Genomic DNA, 16,035 nt, shown 5'->3' with positions numbered 1-16,035 from the left:
CTCCTTTGCATACAGAAGGTCCCAGATTCAGCCTTCGATAACTGCAAGCAGGGCTGGGAAATATCCCTGTCTGGAACCCTAGAGAGCTGCTGCCATTGAGAGTAGACAAGCCTGAGCTAGATGAACCAATGATCTGACTCGGCAGAAGGCAGCAGAATCACTGAAAGAAGAAAAACATGCAGAAGATCTACCAAGCATCAGTAACCTCTGTAGGAAAAGGTTAAACTGTCTTAAACAAAGCAATCAATGACTTCGGGCAATCAGCTAAAAGGAATAATAATAATAATAATAATAATAATAATAATAATAATAATAATAATAATAAATACCTAGAGTAGGTACGCGGCAAACAAGAACAAGACCACGATGACACAAATCACACTTAAATATTTCAACAGGGTTCCTTGAAGCCAAGGGCTAGCTAGCTACTGCTTTTGTTGTTGCAGTACAAGCTTCTGTTCATACGACTGACATGCCTGAGATTTGCAGCAGCAGCAGCAAGCAGCAGCAACAGCAACACGTCTGATAGGAATCAAAGTTGCCTGAACTGCAAAATCTTTATAAAGCCCACATTTCAGTCAAATCTCAAACAGGAAGGAATCTTTTTTCCCTTTGAAATGTACAAAAATCACTTTTGCAATGAGTGAACTTCCTAACAAGCTAAGATATTTTTTTGTTTAACGAGAAACAGCAAGGGCTTGGTAAGCAGAAATTGTTCCTGCCACACAAGCAGAACAAGACAGTCAGTGCAGGGCACAGAGAACAGATGGTTAAACAACACATTCTCACCCTCACCCCTTCTACTCTGCCTCCCCAGAATCTAATCTCTCACTTCAAATTGCTACGGAAAGGAAAAATCATGGGTGGAAAACAACTAGGAAAGGAACATGATGTACAGCTTTCCATTTTGTTGTAATGAAGAAAAACATCACCGCATCAGCTGTGCATGCAAAGCAGACAAAACACTGAACAAAAACACGGTAACGTGCACCAGAACTATGCATTCTCCAAACAGCCTAAGTAACATCTTTCCCTTATCCTTGGTCTTGTAGCGAATGCACTCTTTCCCCTTCAGCAGGCAGGATTTATCTGCTGTTCAGCAGCAGCCTTAGGAAAAACACAGATGAGTCATCCAAATCCATTACTTACAGCTCTTAAAAATCCTGCACCTTGGGTTGAAATATCCATAGAAGTGCATTAAAAAAAAAAACACCTTCAGAAAAGCAAGCAAAATTGGAACGTTTCAGGTCCAGCAAGTGACGCTGCTGCTACCGCAACAGATGGGGACTGGTCTGGGTGTGTTCTCACTCCCCAGAGCAAAGCGACAAGAGAGATGGCAGGGAACACAAGGTAACCCAGGAGAACACAGACAACAGTTTCATCTGATGCTCCAAGCCAAACGTGCTTCAGGCAATTTAGATCTGATTACAAGCACGTGCCAGCCAACCCAATTAACTTTAAAAAGAGGGGCTAATGGGAATCTTATCGGGAGGAAACACTAAATTTATCCCGATGTAAGATGAGGGGTGCAGTTTACAAATGCAGAAAACCAAGTGGGAGGTTTGGAATAAAAGATGTTATCACGGCTGGTAGCAAAATCGTCAGTGTAATGAGGGCAGGCTGCAAGATGAGGAAGCGGGGAAGGGCAGTTTGAGAAGTGACTTGTACTTTGTTTTAGGGGTTTATAGAGGTTGTGAAGAGCCTTCTCAGTCCGGAGCCTAATTTTAAAGGCTTTATTATTTCTGGTTAAGATTAAACTAAGACATGTATTTTATGATGCAGCAATCATCAGCTGCCCTATGAAATCAACTACTGATACTCTTACAGGTACAGATACAGATATTCTTACTGGTCCCTCTAGGCCAACAGCCATTGGAGGGCATTATGGTGCTGGAACAGAGATGCAGTCCTATGTGCTCCTGGCACCAAAATAGAAACCAAATGTATACCAGTAGAAATAAGGAGAAGAGAGCTTAGCTAAGCAGGGTCTGCCCTGGTTGCATATGAATGGGTCTCTTGATGTGCGAGCACTGGAAGATATTCCCCTTAGGGGATGGAGCCGCTCTGGGAAGAGCATCCAGGTTCCAAGTTCCCTGCCTGCAACCTTGGAGAAGCTGCTGCCAGTCTGTGTAGTGTAGACAATACTGAGCTAGATGGACCAATGGCCTGACTCGGTATATGGCAGCTTCCTAGGTTCCTATGTAAGGTAGTAACAGCCACTCCCACAGCATCCCTACAAACTACTTGCAGTGTCTAGTGTTTAAGGTAGAGCGTGCCGTTGAGTTGATATCAACTCCTGGCACCCACAGAGCCCTGTGGTTGTCTTTGGTAGAATACAGGGAGGGTTTACCATTGCCTCCTCCTGCGCAGTATGAGATGGTGCCTTTCAGCATCTTCCTATATCACTAATGCCCAATATAGGTGTTTCCCATAGTCTGGGAAACATGCCAGTGGGGATTCGAACCGGCAGCCTCATTGAGGCGCCATGGTGCCTAGGATTTCAACTGCACCTAGACCAGGATATACAGAGGCAGAGTTGTTTACTGAAATCTTCATTTGTCCCAGGCAGCCTTGTTTCTATTCTTAATAGATTACTTGTAAAGGGGATAAAAAGAAACCCATTTGTCTTCCCCCTCCACAACGTCCATCAGTAGGTTCAGCAATTTTGTCAAGTGTGCATTGCCTGGCTCCTAAATGTATAGGCTGGCTCCTAGATCTAAAGAAAATTTGTCAGTTTTCTTTATTTTCTGATATGCATGACATCCGCAACTTTTGCACCAGGAAGGCAAGTCACTGTATGGTCTACATGAGGGCCACAGACTAATCTCTATATACCTCTAATGATTGAATCATCCACTACTACTACTACAACAAGTATTTATATACCGCTCTTCAACCAAAGTTCTCAAAGCGGTTTACATAGAATTAATAAAATAAAATAAAATAAAATAAAATAAAATAAAATATAATATAATAACCATGTTCAAATCATTAACTGGAATAATAGCAGATGAAGTCATGCAACACTTATTAACTAATAAGCAGATTCTGGCTGAACAGAAAGGAAATTGCCCAAACACCAGAGGCACAAAAGACCAGCTGCTGATTGACAAACTGGTTTTAGAAAACTGCAAGAGAAGAAAAACAAGTCTAAGTGTTGCATAGATTGACTACAAGAAAGCCTTCGATTCATTGCCTCACACATGGATACTAAAATATTTAGAAACAACTGGGGTCAGCAAAAACATTCCGATATTTATTAAAAAGGCAATGAGCGTGTGGAGTACACAGTTAACAATCAATGGTGAGACACTTGGACAGGTTAGCATTAGAAGAGGCATTTCCCAAGGGGATTCACAGTCCCCTCTGTTGTTTGTAATCGCCATGACCCCACTTTCACAAATACTCAACAAAACAGGCCTCGGATACCAAACATCTAAAATATCAAGTCAAATCAACCACCTGCTGTACATGGACGATCTGAAGTTGTATGGAAAGTCCCAGTCAGAAATCGAATCACTGCTAAACACTGTCCGTATATTCAGTAGCGATATAGCAATGGAGTTTGGACTAGACAAGTGTGCTGCATTAATAATGAACAGAGGAAAAATAACAAAAACAGAAGGAATAGAACTGCCCAATGGAAGCAACATCAAGAACAAGGAAGAGAAAGAACATTACAAATACTTGGGCATTCTCCAGGCTGATAACATCACACACACTGAAGTTAAAGAGTTAGAAAAATCCTCAAGTCCAAAGTCAATGGCGGGAACACCATACAAGCCATAAACACCTGGGCTATACCTATTATTAGATACACTGCAGGAATAATAGACTGTACCCAGACAGAGCTAGAAACGCTAGATCATAAGACCAGGAAAATAATGACCATCAATCATGCTCGGCACCCCCTCAGTGATGTCGATAGGCTGTACCTCCCTCGCAGCTCAGGTGGAAGAGGAATGCTGCAAGTCCATCAAACAGTAGAGGAGGAGAAAAGAGGCCTTGAAGAATATATGAAGGACAGTGAAGAAGATGCACTTCAAATGGTCAAGAACGCGAAACTATTCAACACCAATGAAACAAAGCAGGCCTACAAGAAAGAACAAGTCAAGAACTGAGCAGAAAAATGGAAAAAGAAGCCTCTGAATGGTCAATATTTCCACAATATAACCGGGAAATCAAACATCACTGAGACCTGGCAATGCCTTAAGATTGGCAACTTGAAGAAAGAAACAGAGGGTTTAATGCTGGCTGCACAAGAACAGGCACTAAGAACAAATACAATAAGAGCAAAAGTTGAAAAATCAACAACAATCAGCAAGTGCCGCCTTTGTAAAGAAGCAGATGAAACAGTGGACCACCTAATCAGTTGTTATAAAAAGATCGCACAGACTGACTACAAACAAAGGCATGACAAAGTAGCAGGGATTATACACTGGAACATCTGCAATAAATACAAGCTACCTGTAGCCAAACATTGGTGGGACCATAAAATTGAAAAAGTGTAGAAAATGAAGATGTAAAAATATTATGGGACTTTCAACTACAAACAGACAAACATCTGCCACACAATACACCAGATATAACTGTAGTCGAGAAGAAAGAAAAACAAGTCAAAATAATCGACCTAGCAATACCAGGTGATAGAAGAATAGAAGAAAAATAAATAGAATAAACAAAATACAAATATCTACAAATTGAAACTGAAAGGCTGTGGCAGAAGAAAACCAAAATAATCCCAGTCGTAATTGGCGCCCTGGATGCAATTCCAAAAGACCTTGAAGAGCACCTCAACCCCATAGGGGCCACAGAAATCACCATCAGCCAATTACAAAAAGCAACTTTACTGGGAACAGCCAATATTTTGTGATGATATCCATAATAATAACAATACTGATAATAAAATTCAGGCATCCCAGGTCCTTGGGAAGGACTCGATGTCTGGATAAAACAAACCAGTCAATAACACCTGTCTGACTGTGTAAACAAGAAAACAGATAGATAGATAGATAGATAGATAGATAGATAGATAGATAGATAGATAGATAGATAGATATGGCCCCCTGTCCCCAAAGGTCTCACAATGTAAAAAGAAACATAAGGCAGATACCAGCAACAGCCACTAGAGGATTGCTATGCTGGGGTTGGAGAGGTCCAGTTGCTCTGCCCCTGCCAAATATAAGAGAATCGCCATTGTAAAAGGTGTCTCTTTGCTTAGCAGGGTTAACTAACTATGAGGCCCGCACCCCAGTTGCAGGGCAGCAACAGCAAGAGAGAGGGTATTCCTTCACCTCTTGCCTGTGAGCTTCTCAATGACATCTGGTGGGCCACTGTGTGAAACAGGATGCTAGACTAGATAAGCCTTGGGCCTAATCCAGCAGGACATTTCTTATAAGAAATTTACCATAGAGACAATGGCCCGTATGTTGCACAGCCTGACATGAATGATGCCAACCCACCCACATTGCCATGGGCTCACAGTGAAGCACAGGTAGTCTTGCACTTTTGTACAAGAGTACAAATTCTTTAATTAGTGTGCTTGCATGATGGCAGTGGTGTGAATGGAACCGCTCCAGGTAGTTCAGTTTGAGTTCAAACTCGAGCCAAGCTGCCAGGTCCACAAGCCGGTTTGTTAGAACTAGCAGTTCAGTTCTGCACGAGAACCAAGTTGAACTGTTTTGGCCTGGTTCTTTGTGCTTGCAAAGGGAAATCTGGTAAGGATTCCCCTTTAAAAGCAAAGGGGGGAACCATATGGGGTTGAAAAGAGGGAGTGGGGTTGGGCGGGAGATCACTTTATGCGTCGCAGCTGTGGGCCGACAGCAGCTCCTCTAGGCCCCATCGGCGTCCCCCCTCCCCATCAGTGCGGGCCGGTGGGGGTCCGATTCCCACAGGAGCACCAGCAGGGCCTAGGGGAGCTGCCACACTTTGGCGGTGAATAAGGTGACCTCCCACCCACCCCGCCCTCCCTTTTCAGCCCCGTAGAGTCCCCCCACACTTTGTTTGTAAAGGGGAATCCTTACTGGATTCCCCTTTGCAAGCATAAAGAACAGGTCGAACTGGGCCAAACCAGTTTGATCCGAACAGGGCCCGCTTCAGCTCGAACTCAGGCTGACCCCCTTTTTTGGATGGCCAGTCTGGTTCAAGCTCAAACCAATCGAACAAGGCCAGTTTGAAGTGAACCCAGTTTGATTTGAACCAGATCTGCATCCCTACACAATGGAGTACTATTGGATCAGAATCATATCACCACCCATATTTGGCTATGCAAGATTTGGGCCACTATCTGAGGATTCTGTGGCAATCTCCACCTCTAATCTGGTCTTGAATATTATACTCAGATCAGAGATTCCCGGGACTACAATGCCCATCATCCCCAGCCACAATAGCTGAAGTTTGGGAACCCCTGCTCTGAATTATTAATTTGATTATTAATTTATTAATTATTAATAAGAGTTTTCTATGAGAACCATGATGCCTGTTTTGAACTGGAGGGAGTTTCACAAAAAAGAAGCAAGCTTTCTAACCAAATATTTGGAAGATGGCTTTAAGAACATGCATAGCAGCTTCTAGCCAAAAGCTCGTTCACTGCATAGTCTTTGGGGGCTGGGAGAACACAACTCTCATTCATCCAGGCATACCCAGAAGGGGAAAATGCTTTTAGTGCCAGTGACTGTACACAATGGCACTTGAAAGCAAACTCCCACAATCTGGAAATATAGATTTTAAGAATACAGAAAGAAAACACAGAATTTGAAAGAAGGCAACACAAAATGGCCTTATGGAAGAGTGGAACCTTTCATCCCTTTATCTACTATTTCTTTCTGGAAGGGCAAGATGTCTCAACCTGTAGTACAGTTGAGCTGGCATGTTAAAGTTACATAACAAACCCTCTGAAGCCTGAAATGTTTTCAAAGGAATAGGTTCACACATATACAGTAATATTCAAGAATGAGCATCAGCCTCAGATTCACTTCACAGAATGCCTTATTTTGCAGCCACAGACCTTGTTTGCATCAGCAACTCACCACGGGGCATAGCAACCTTCTCCCAAGTCAGATCATTGTCCATCTAGCTTAGTGTTGTCTACACAGACTGGCAGCAGCTTCTCCAAGGTTGCAGGCAGGAGTCTCTCTCAGCCCTATCTTGGAGATGCCATGGAGGGAACTTGGAACCTACTGCATGCAAGCAGGCAGATGCTCTTCCCAGAATTGCCCCATCCCCTAAGGGGAACATCTTGCAGTGCTCACATCTGTAGTATCCCATTCAAATGCAAACCAGGGCAGACCCTGCTTAGCAAAGGGGACAATTCATGTTTGCTATCACAAGACCAGTTCTCAATGTACAGCACATGAATCACCAACCTCTCCTCTGCCACGTGCTCTGTGAATGTTTACGAATCTGCAGAAGCAACATTTCTCTCTTTGGCTGCATTTTTGTTCAAAAAAGTGCTTGTATAGAAATGCCCTGAATAAAATGATGCCATGAATAATCATGGTAGGGGTGGAAAGTTGTGCTTAGGACTCACATGAGTATACAAAGTTGTTCTCAACTGAGTCAGGCCACCGTAGGGAGCTTGTGGGGACATGACTGCCCCAAAGGTATCGCACTCTCATACAGAGAAGGTGGGATGTAGTTAAACCTTTGCACACTAACTAGTGAGTAAGCACCATTGGACTCACTGGGATATTTCAGAGATAACACGCTTTGGTTCACACTGTGTTGCACAGGAAGGCTGGAAGATTACATAAGAAGATGCCTTATACCAAGTCAGGCTGTGGTCGGTCTGGTTCCTGTCTACACTGACTAGCAAGTGGCTCTCCAGAGTTTCAGGTGGGTATTGGAGATGTCTGAGATTGATACTAGGACCTTCTACATGCAAATAGGGATGTGCACAAAACCGGTTTGCCCGGTTCGGTTCAAATTCGAAACAGGTTCGAACCAGGAGGAGGTGGTTCGGTTTTGGTTTTGCTTGAACCTCCCCCTGGTTCGGTTTGAATTCGAACCAGTTTGAACCAATTCGAACCGGTTTGAACCGGTTCAGACACCCAGAAATTGGTACAATGGTAGCTGGCACCCAGGGTTACAAATTTTTGGAAATTATTTCCTTTTTTTCCTCATAGGATATAATGGGATTCCAACCAGCCCATTATTCCTTATTGTGGAGCACCCATGGGTGGCAACAACCATACAAACCCCAAAGCAATCAGACACCCCTATGATTTTTTATGAATATTTGAAATAGTTTTAATTATTTTTCTCATAGGGTATAATAGGATCTGAACCAGCCCATATCCCCTATTGTGGAGCATCTAGGGGCACAAAAGTGGGGTAGGTAGTAGACAACCAGGGGTGCCTACTATCCACAAAGTTCCAAGGCAATCAGACACTCCTCTGATTATTGGTGAATTTTAAAAGTATTTTTGAATTCCTCATAGAGAATGAGGATTGCAGCAAATGTATAGCTTCACGTCGGGGAGAAAGGGGTGTCCAAGAGCAGAGTGTGGTGGGTTGTCGTGCCCAAGGGGGGCCAGGTAGCTATCAGAATTATTTGAAAGGAATTGGGCAAAGGGCTGATTTTTAAGTGATTTTTAAAGTTTATGTGTCTTTAAGGTTAGCAATGAGAGTGGATTCGTAGTTTGTCATTGAAAATCTTATATGCTACCAAAGAATCTACACTCAGAACACTTCAGAAACAACAAAAACTAGTACCCCATGGGTTAGCAACCCATGGAGATGTTTGGCACCCTCGCTCTGGGCCACCCCAGCACCCCCCAAGTGCAGTTATGGGGCTGCTAAAACCTCCATTCTTCCCTATGGAGAAAAACCTTAAAGCCACTTGTGGGGTGCTGGGGTGGCCCAGAGTGAGTGGTGGTCAAGTGCAAAGAGGAACCCGTGGAAAAAGTATTTCCCTATGCTTTAAACATAATTATTATTTATTATTATTTATTCGATTTCTATACCACCCTTCTAAAAATGACTCAGGGCGGTTTACACAGAGAAATAATAAATAAATAAGATGGCTCCCTCTCCCCAAAGGGCTCACAATCTAAAAAGAAACATAAGAGAGACACCGGCAACAGTCACTGGAGGTACTGTGCTGGGGGTGGATAGGGCCAGTTACTCCCCCCCTGCTAAATAAAGAGAATCACCACGGTAAAAGGTGCCTCCTTGCCCAGTTAGCAGGGGTTATTAGAGAGATCATTTCATTGTAGCTGTAGCACTCTCAACGTGCAGAACATGAGTTATGCAGAAAAACAAAGGGCTTCAGGAGCTTAATTATACTTTGAGTTGCAAAGATAAGAGAGGAAGAGAAGGGATGTGACCCCCCAATTTTTTTTAAGGTTCATTCTTCCTTAATGAGAAAAGGCAAGGAGGATCGTGGAGATTTTTTCAATCAAAGAGCCACTTGATCCAGCTAAAACTGATATGACTGCCTTTACAGTCTTTATAAAATATTGACACAGCCCCAACAGAGTTTTACTATCATTATTTTAAAGGCTGCAAGCCCAGATAAAACGAGTCTTGCTCCACAGAACCTGTGATCCTTTCGACCACAGATTATTTATCAAGGACCCAATAAACACATATAAGGCTTCTTAAGAGAAGGAAAAGATGAAGCTGTCATATACTAGGGCAGTTTACACAATCAAGATCAGGGTAAGAGAAGCCACCTGCCCTAATTTGGGAGCTCTGAGCACTCCAGGTTTTTGATTGTGCGTCAAAAAGCGACCAGGGGCCCTCTTGCTCTGAGGGGAAGAGAGAAGAGACTAAGGTCCATGTAAAGATGTAAACGTGTGGCTTGATATATTGTTGTTCTTAAGGTTTTTTTGTGAACCGTTTTGGGAGGTTCACCTGAAAAGCGGTATATAAATGCAAAAATCAATAATAAATAAATAAAATAAAAACAGGATCGGAGGCAGGGAGCTTGATCATGATGAGGAGAAAGGAAGAAGAGAAAGAGAGTGCATTCCTAAGGATGCAGGGAATCGGTTTTATGGCTTCATCAATGATCAAGAAAACAAAAAGACTAAACCAGCAATGCTAGGAGGACTTACCCCTTAGGAAAGCAAGTCTCATGGTAAATTTGTTAGGAACACAGGAAGCTGCCTTAAGTTATAGCGAGTCAGACCCTTGGTCCATTTAGCTCAGAACTGGCTACACAGACTGGCAGTGGCTCCTCCAAGGTTGCAAGAAGGAATCTTTCTCAGCACCATCTTGGAGATGCCAGGGAGGAAACTTGGAACCTTCTGCATGCAAGTATGCAGGTGCTCTTTCCAGAGTGGCCCCATCCCCTATCTAACAGCGCTCACGTGTAGTTCACAGGTCTTGCATGTCTGAACCTTCTGTTGGGCATTATTTGCCAAAGGAATGGAAGGCAAGATCTCTCCCTGATTTCCCATGATGCTCTTTGAGCTCTAGTTTGCATCTGTCTCTCTTGGCAACATTTCCCATATCAGCAACCAATAAAAAGAAGAAACACAAGCTTCCTCTCTGCCCAGCTCGGAGATGGATGTCAGCTTCTGTATTAAAAGGTGATGAGGGACCATTTGCTAATAAAAAGGCCAGACAGAGTGATGAATTTGGAGCTCTGTTCTCTTTGCAATTTTGGCATGCAAATCCTGTTAAAGTTTAGAGACACCAGTGTGCTGTGTGGGAGAGGACACTACAGGCCTTAAATCCAAATCTGAGTCACCTTTATTGCTAGCACTGTTCCACTTCAGGAATTTCTTTACCACCTACAGAGATTCTGCCACCCCATGAAATATCTTTATTGGGTCCACACTTGTTCGATTGTCTTTTTTTTTTTTTTTTTTAGGAAAAGCATCCATTTATGCAATGCTGTAGTGGGGAAGGCAACAGCAGGGACCACTCTACCTTAGCAGCAACTTGGACGCATCTTAAAATAAAAGCAGCATGGTCCTGATTCAGAGTTGCAAACAGGTTTCTCCATTTGTTTCAGCTGAGAGTCATTTTGTGCATGGAGTTGTCTTTTCCATGGAAGCAAATGTCCTGGAAGCGGCATGTGTGGAACAGAGCTTCTGTGCCTGTCAGGAACAGCTCAGCTGGAGCAAATGCACATTTCTTACTGAATGTGTGTCCCACCCTGCCTCCAGAGTGTTCAAGGCAACATGGGGCATGGGGCAACCCCATTTTCCCATCACAACCACCTTAGTTGATCTTGTCCAGTCATTATATCTCAATCGAACCTTTCTGATCTCTCCAAAAACATGCTTGAAAACTCATAGGGGGGAATTGTTAAAAGCAACAGAAAATCACCAAGAGAGAAAAGGCACCTCTACCGTACCACTTTTTTCACTCTTCTTTAAGTTGATTTTGTTAAAGAGGCACGCGTGTAAGGTGCCGCTCTGTCCAATATTAGTGAAAAGACAAAAACACTCCCTGTGCTTCAACTGGAAATCATCCAACTCATCTGTCTCTGAACAAAGTCCAGACATCTTAAGAATCCTTTATTATAACAAATATTTCCATCTTTGAACCATATCATAATCTATTTGTTCCTCGTTCATTTTATTGCCACCAGCTATGAGCAGTGGCTTTTTAAATCCTTGTTTTAATCATTTTATTGCCACCAGCGATGGCTCTTTTAATCCACATGCCGTCTATCCCTGCTGCAGCATACCACTGACTGCAGCACATATGCTAATTGACAGTAACATGAACTGCAAAATCTAAATTGGAATTCACATTCAAACTTCCAGTACAAAAAGTCATTTACATTTGAGTACCAGGAAAGAGATTAGTGGGCAGTGCCTGAAGGTTAAGTGGAGTCTCCATCAGATAGGCTGCCCAGTATTATGGATCTAAAATGCTTCTAATCATTAAATGGCTCCAATAAATGAATTTAAAATGCTTCTATAAAGGCTTTGAACCTTGAGGAGATATCCTGTCATTGCAATGATTTCTGGTGTCAAAGAGAGAGCCCCCCCAGTGCAAAGAACAGCCATGGGAGAGGGGATGAAGATCAGGAACTTTTGCGGGGTGGGGGGCGCAGATTGCTAAACCCTTCTCCTCACTCCCACCATCCTCCTGATCCATGGGAGCCTGATCCAGCTGCTCTTTACTGAATAAAACACAAAAGCACACCAACCCCAATCATGGGTTCAAAATAACATTGTAAGGGTGTTTACAAACGCACAGCCTAACCCAGGCTAGGGCAACCGAGCCTGGGTTAGGCTGCATTCCCGGCACTGCAACCACGCCATGCCCCACTTTCAAACCCGGCATTTAGCCAAGGTTAAGGGAACCTGTGGTTTGTCTCTAGGCGATTGCCATTGGGTTAAACAGCTTTCCCTTCACCCACCACCATTTCCAGCAGTGGGCCAGGAGGAAGGAGCGGCTCTAACTGGAGCAACCGCTGCTCTCGTGCCCCCAAGACACCCTGGGATGCGGGGGGGGTGGAGTCTCCCACTCCCAGAGTCTCCCTCCACTGCCCCACTGCTCGTGTGGACGTGTGGTGCGGTAGAGCGGAGGATGGCGGCTGCTCGTCCCCTGCCTTCCCTACAGCCCGTCCTCCCTCACCAGCGAGGTCATGTGCACAACCTCTTAGTTTAAGCTAGATAACCATAGGAACTGGAAGCAACATAAAACTGAGAACCACAACTTTCATACTAAGAAGGAACTTGCAAAATGCTAGAATAACCATCCCTATTCTTCTCAGGCAGAAAGACTCTCCAGGGAGTTATTCGGACGTGGCTTCAGGCTGCGAGGTAGATGTTGAGCGAAGCCGTTTCGAATTACACTCGTGGCATTGAGGGAAGTAGCCCCTCCCCTCTGCTCTCGGGCTTTGTTTTGGTGCAAGTTCACATCACATGCCTCCGTGTTTTCCTTCTAGCCAATTGGGGGGGGGTGCGGTTGAGATTTCTAAAGAGCTACATCTGCATTTCTAAAAAGAGAATCCCTCTTATCATCCTAATGATTCTATGTCAGTGCCTCTCCCTATTTGCTCGGGTGTTTTCAGAAAAAGTAGCTTAAAACCAGCTTTTTTAAAACCCGGAAATATATTGAGATAAGCTAGAATTCGGAAGCCCAATTTGTGTGTGGAGTGCTTCCAAGGATATCACAGGTACTTTGGGGTAAGTTTGGCTGGTGTGTGAATGCACCCACTCTCTTCTGAAGGAGATTTGGGTAACAGCCCTGTCTGTAAAGCCTCCAGGCAGTAGAATGAAGGACAGGTGACAGGACAAGGAAAAAGAGTCAATTGAGGAGCCTGGGAAAGACAAACAAACTCACTGGCAGTTTCAGAGATACACACAAAATAAGGCACAGGGAAGGAAGAAGCTCTAGACACAGACTGCTCTGTTGACAGTTTTTCAGCACCCACTCCCTACTTCCTTTTACACTGGAGAAAGTTGATGCAAGAAGTATCATCTCACAAGCAGATCACTTTCATTTCCCCTGACCACAAGGCTCTCCCAGAACCAAAAGAATGACTTCTTCTTTCTCTTAAGCTTCCAGAATTTGGAGTTGCAAGCACCATCCAAAGAAGATGATGTGAGACTGTTACTGGTTTCGTGCTCTTTTTCCATGTGAGCCTCTGATCAAGCTAAAGTTGTGCATCCCTGTTCTAGCTTCAGACTTCTATTCTGGCAGTTTATGAAACCCCTGAAAATTCATGGCTTATTTTTAAAGCCAGAGTTCAAGGCTAGAGTTCTAAACTAAGTTTTCAGGATTTGAAACATTTACAAACTATTGTTGGGTTGTCAGCAGGTAACATACGTAATTGCACTATAGTCAGGTTATATACTAGTACGACTACAACCACCACCAGCAATGGAGACGAATTCCAGAGGGGTAACTGTGTTAGATTCTTAAAGGCAAACGGAACTATTGTGGCAAAAGCTTTTGTGGATCCAACATGAAGTGGAGTCCAGTGGAGTCCAGGACAATAAACCCGAGTCTCTAAGGTGCCACAAGGTTCACTTTTTTGGGTGATAACAGAGCCGTGCATTTCAAAAGCCCAAGCAGTAACCGACAGAAAAGATAAGCCAGGGTTCTTCCGCACCCCTTGATTTGGGCTCCTCTAACTGGACTCTACCAGTGACGTGGCGCAGCATTAGCAGCAATGGTCTTGTTCTCACAGGGCAGCAGAGGGAGCCCAGACCTTGCAAAGCAGCCACCAGCTTTGCTGCAACTGCTTTGCAAAAGCCGGAATCCTACAGACTCTAGCTCTTTCTTCACCAAACTGCAACATCTATTAAAGCCAGTCGGATTCAGGAAGGTAATTGTAGGAGGGCATCAGCAAACTCTCTCTCTCTCTCTCTCTCTCATCCATCTAAAGTGCAGCCTCTTCAAGCCCCTGGAGGAAAGAAAACATATTCCCATAAAGCACTGGATTGTGCTGACCAGAACAAGAACATTAATAGATTTTAATGGATGAACGATGCTCACCCACCACCACCACTTGCAAATGCTATACAGGTAGGCGTCAACAAATCACTCATGCACCTCTTTTACTGGTTGACATGATCCACAGTCCCCCCACCCCCCACCCCCGCAGCTATACATTTCTCCATGTAAACAAAGCCTTTAGAAGGGAAGTACCATAAAAAGATAACTTCCTAGAAGGATGCCCAGCAGGGCTCATTTGAGGTTGGATCATCACAGTAATATACGTTTTTGGTTATTCTTTGGGGGGTTTCTTGTATTATTTGATTACATCATTACTAGAACTGTCATGGATTAGAGAAATCTTGATCAATTAATCTATTAAAATTCAAATGATTAATCCATGGCTATTGTAGTTGGTGATGATGGGAGTTGTAGTCCAACAAGATCTGGAGATCCAAGTTTGAGAAACCCAGTCAATTAATAAGTCAATTCAATTTACATGTGAATAAAACAGGCCTGAAGAAAAAAGTATACTTTCTTTGTTTTTAGATGGTGCATGTAAGCATCACTGTGAACACTCTTGCAGAAGAGGCATTTACTCCTACGTATGTGTGAGAGAAGTGGGAATGCATATTCTAAGGTGGCACCTCCCATCTGTTTCTAGAGGTACTTATTTATGTATTTGACATATTTGTATGCCACCCAAAACTTGCTTGGTGAAGTTTAAATGCTAATGTTTCTTACACCCTTCTCGGTAGTCATCTCCCCTGCCATCCCCCCAGAACTGAGGGATGGGAATCACGGGGAACTGAGAGTAGTCACTTTACACACATTTCTTTCTTTTTTGCAACTTGTAGCTGAGTGAATTTTAGGGGCATATTATAAGCAGGTGGATGGTGAGTTGTGGAAGCTAAAGCAAGATCAAAACTTCAGGAGAGGGGAGCCATTGCCAGAAGACATGTGCTTGGGGAAAGGGGATCTCAAACCTCTCATCCTCTCGAGAAGCAGGGAGGAAAAGGAGGTCCCAGTCAGGGGCAGGGCCACTGCCCGGGAAAGTGTCCATTCGGACCCTCTCATATCCCTCCTGAGTCAGCATTTTAAGTGAAAGCTGACTGGGAAGAAGAGGGGCAAGCGTCGTGCAGGAGGCAGCAATGGGGCACCCTGGCTGTGGGCATGTTGTGGCTCTTTTTGGCGCCCATTAACCCCCGATGCCCCTTGTCGGGACCAATCTGGACAATGCCTTGAGCCAGCCCTGACATTTTCAACTAACTGTCCACCATGACCCCAAGATCCCTCTCCTGGTCAGTCACTGACAGCTCAGATCCCATCAACATTTGATAAATAAATTTAATAAATAAAGTAAATAAAAATAAATAAATATATGTGAAGTTGGGGTTTTTCGTCCCAATGTGCATTACTTTACACTTGCCAACACTGAACTGCATTTGCCATTTTGTCACCCACTCCCACAGTTTGGCGATATCCTTTTGGAGCTCCTCACAATCTGTTTTGGATTTCACTACCCTAAATAGTTTGGTGTACCATCTACAAATCTGGCCACCTCGCTGCTTACTCCAACTTCTAGACAATTTATGAATAAATTAAAAAGCACCAGTCCCAGTACAGACCCCTAGGGGACTCCATTTCTTACTTCCAAGTAGGACACCATCTGGAACCTGTCTG

At 43.8% G+C, this 16,035-nt stretch overlaps 1 protein-coding gene across 5 annotated transcripts in view; it reads right to left on the bottom strand.

Moving 5' to 3' along the window:
- PRKAG2 (protein kinase AMP-activated non-catalytic subunit gamma 2) overlaps nucleotides 1-16,035 on the bottom strand; it is a 291,223-nt gene that overhangs the window by 231,835 nt on the left and 43,353 nt on the right. The window contains exon 1 of one of the 5 annotated variants that reach the window (XM_053260021.1): nucleotides 1,150-1,371. The exons of the other annotated variants lie outside the window; for them this stretch is intronic. Coding sequence (XP_053115996.1) covers nucleotides 1,150-1,188 — 39 coding nt within the window. The 5' untranslated portion in view covers nucleotides 1,189-1,371. Of the gene's footprint in view, nucleotides 1-1,149; nucleotides 1,372-16,035 lie in introns of those variants that run through there. 5 annotated transcript variants of the gene reach the window in all.

The sequence above is a fragment of the Hemicordylus capensis genome, chromosome 6 (assembly GCF_027244095.1).
Source record: "Hemicordylus capensis ecotype Gifberg chromosome 6, rHemCap1.1.pri, whole genome shotgun sequence".
NCBI classification, from domain to species: Eukaryota; Metazoa; Chordata; class Lepidosauria; order Squamata; family Cordylidae; genus Hemicordylus; species Hemicordylus capensis.
This window is presented reverse-complemented; position numbering and strand designations above follow the sequence as displayed.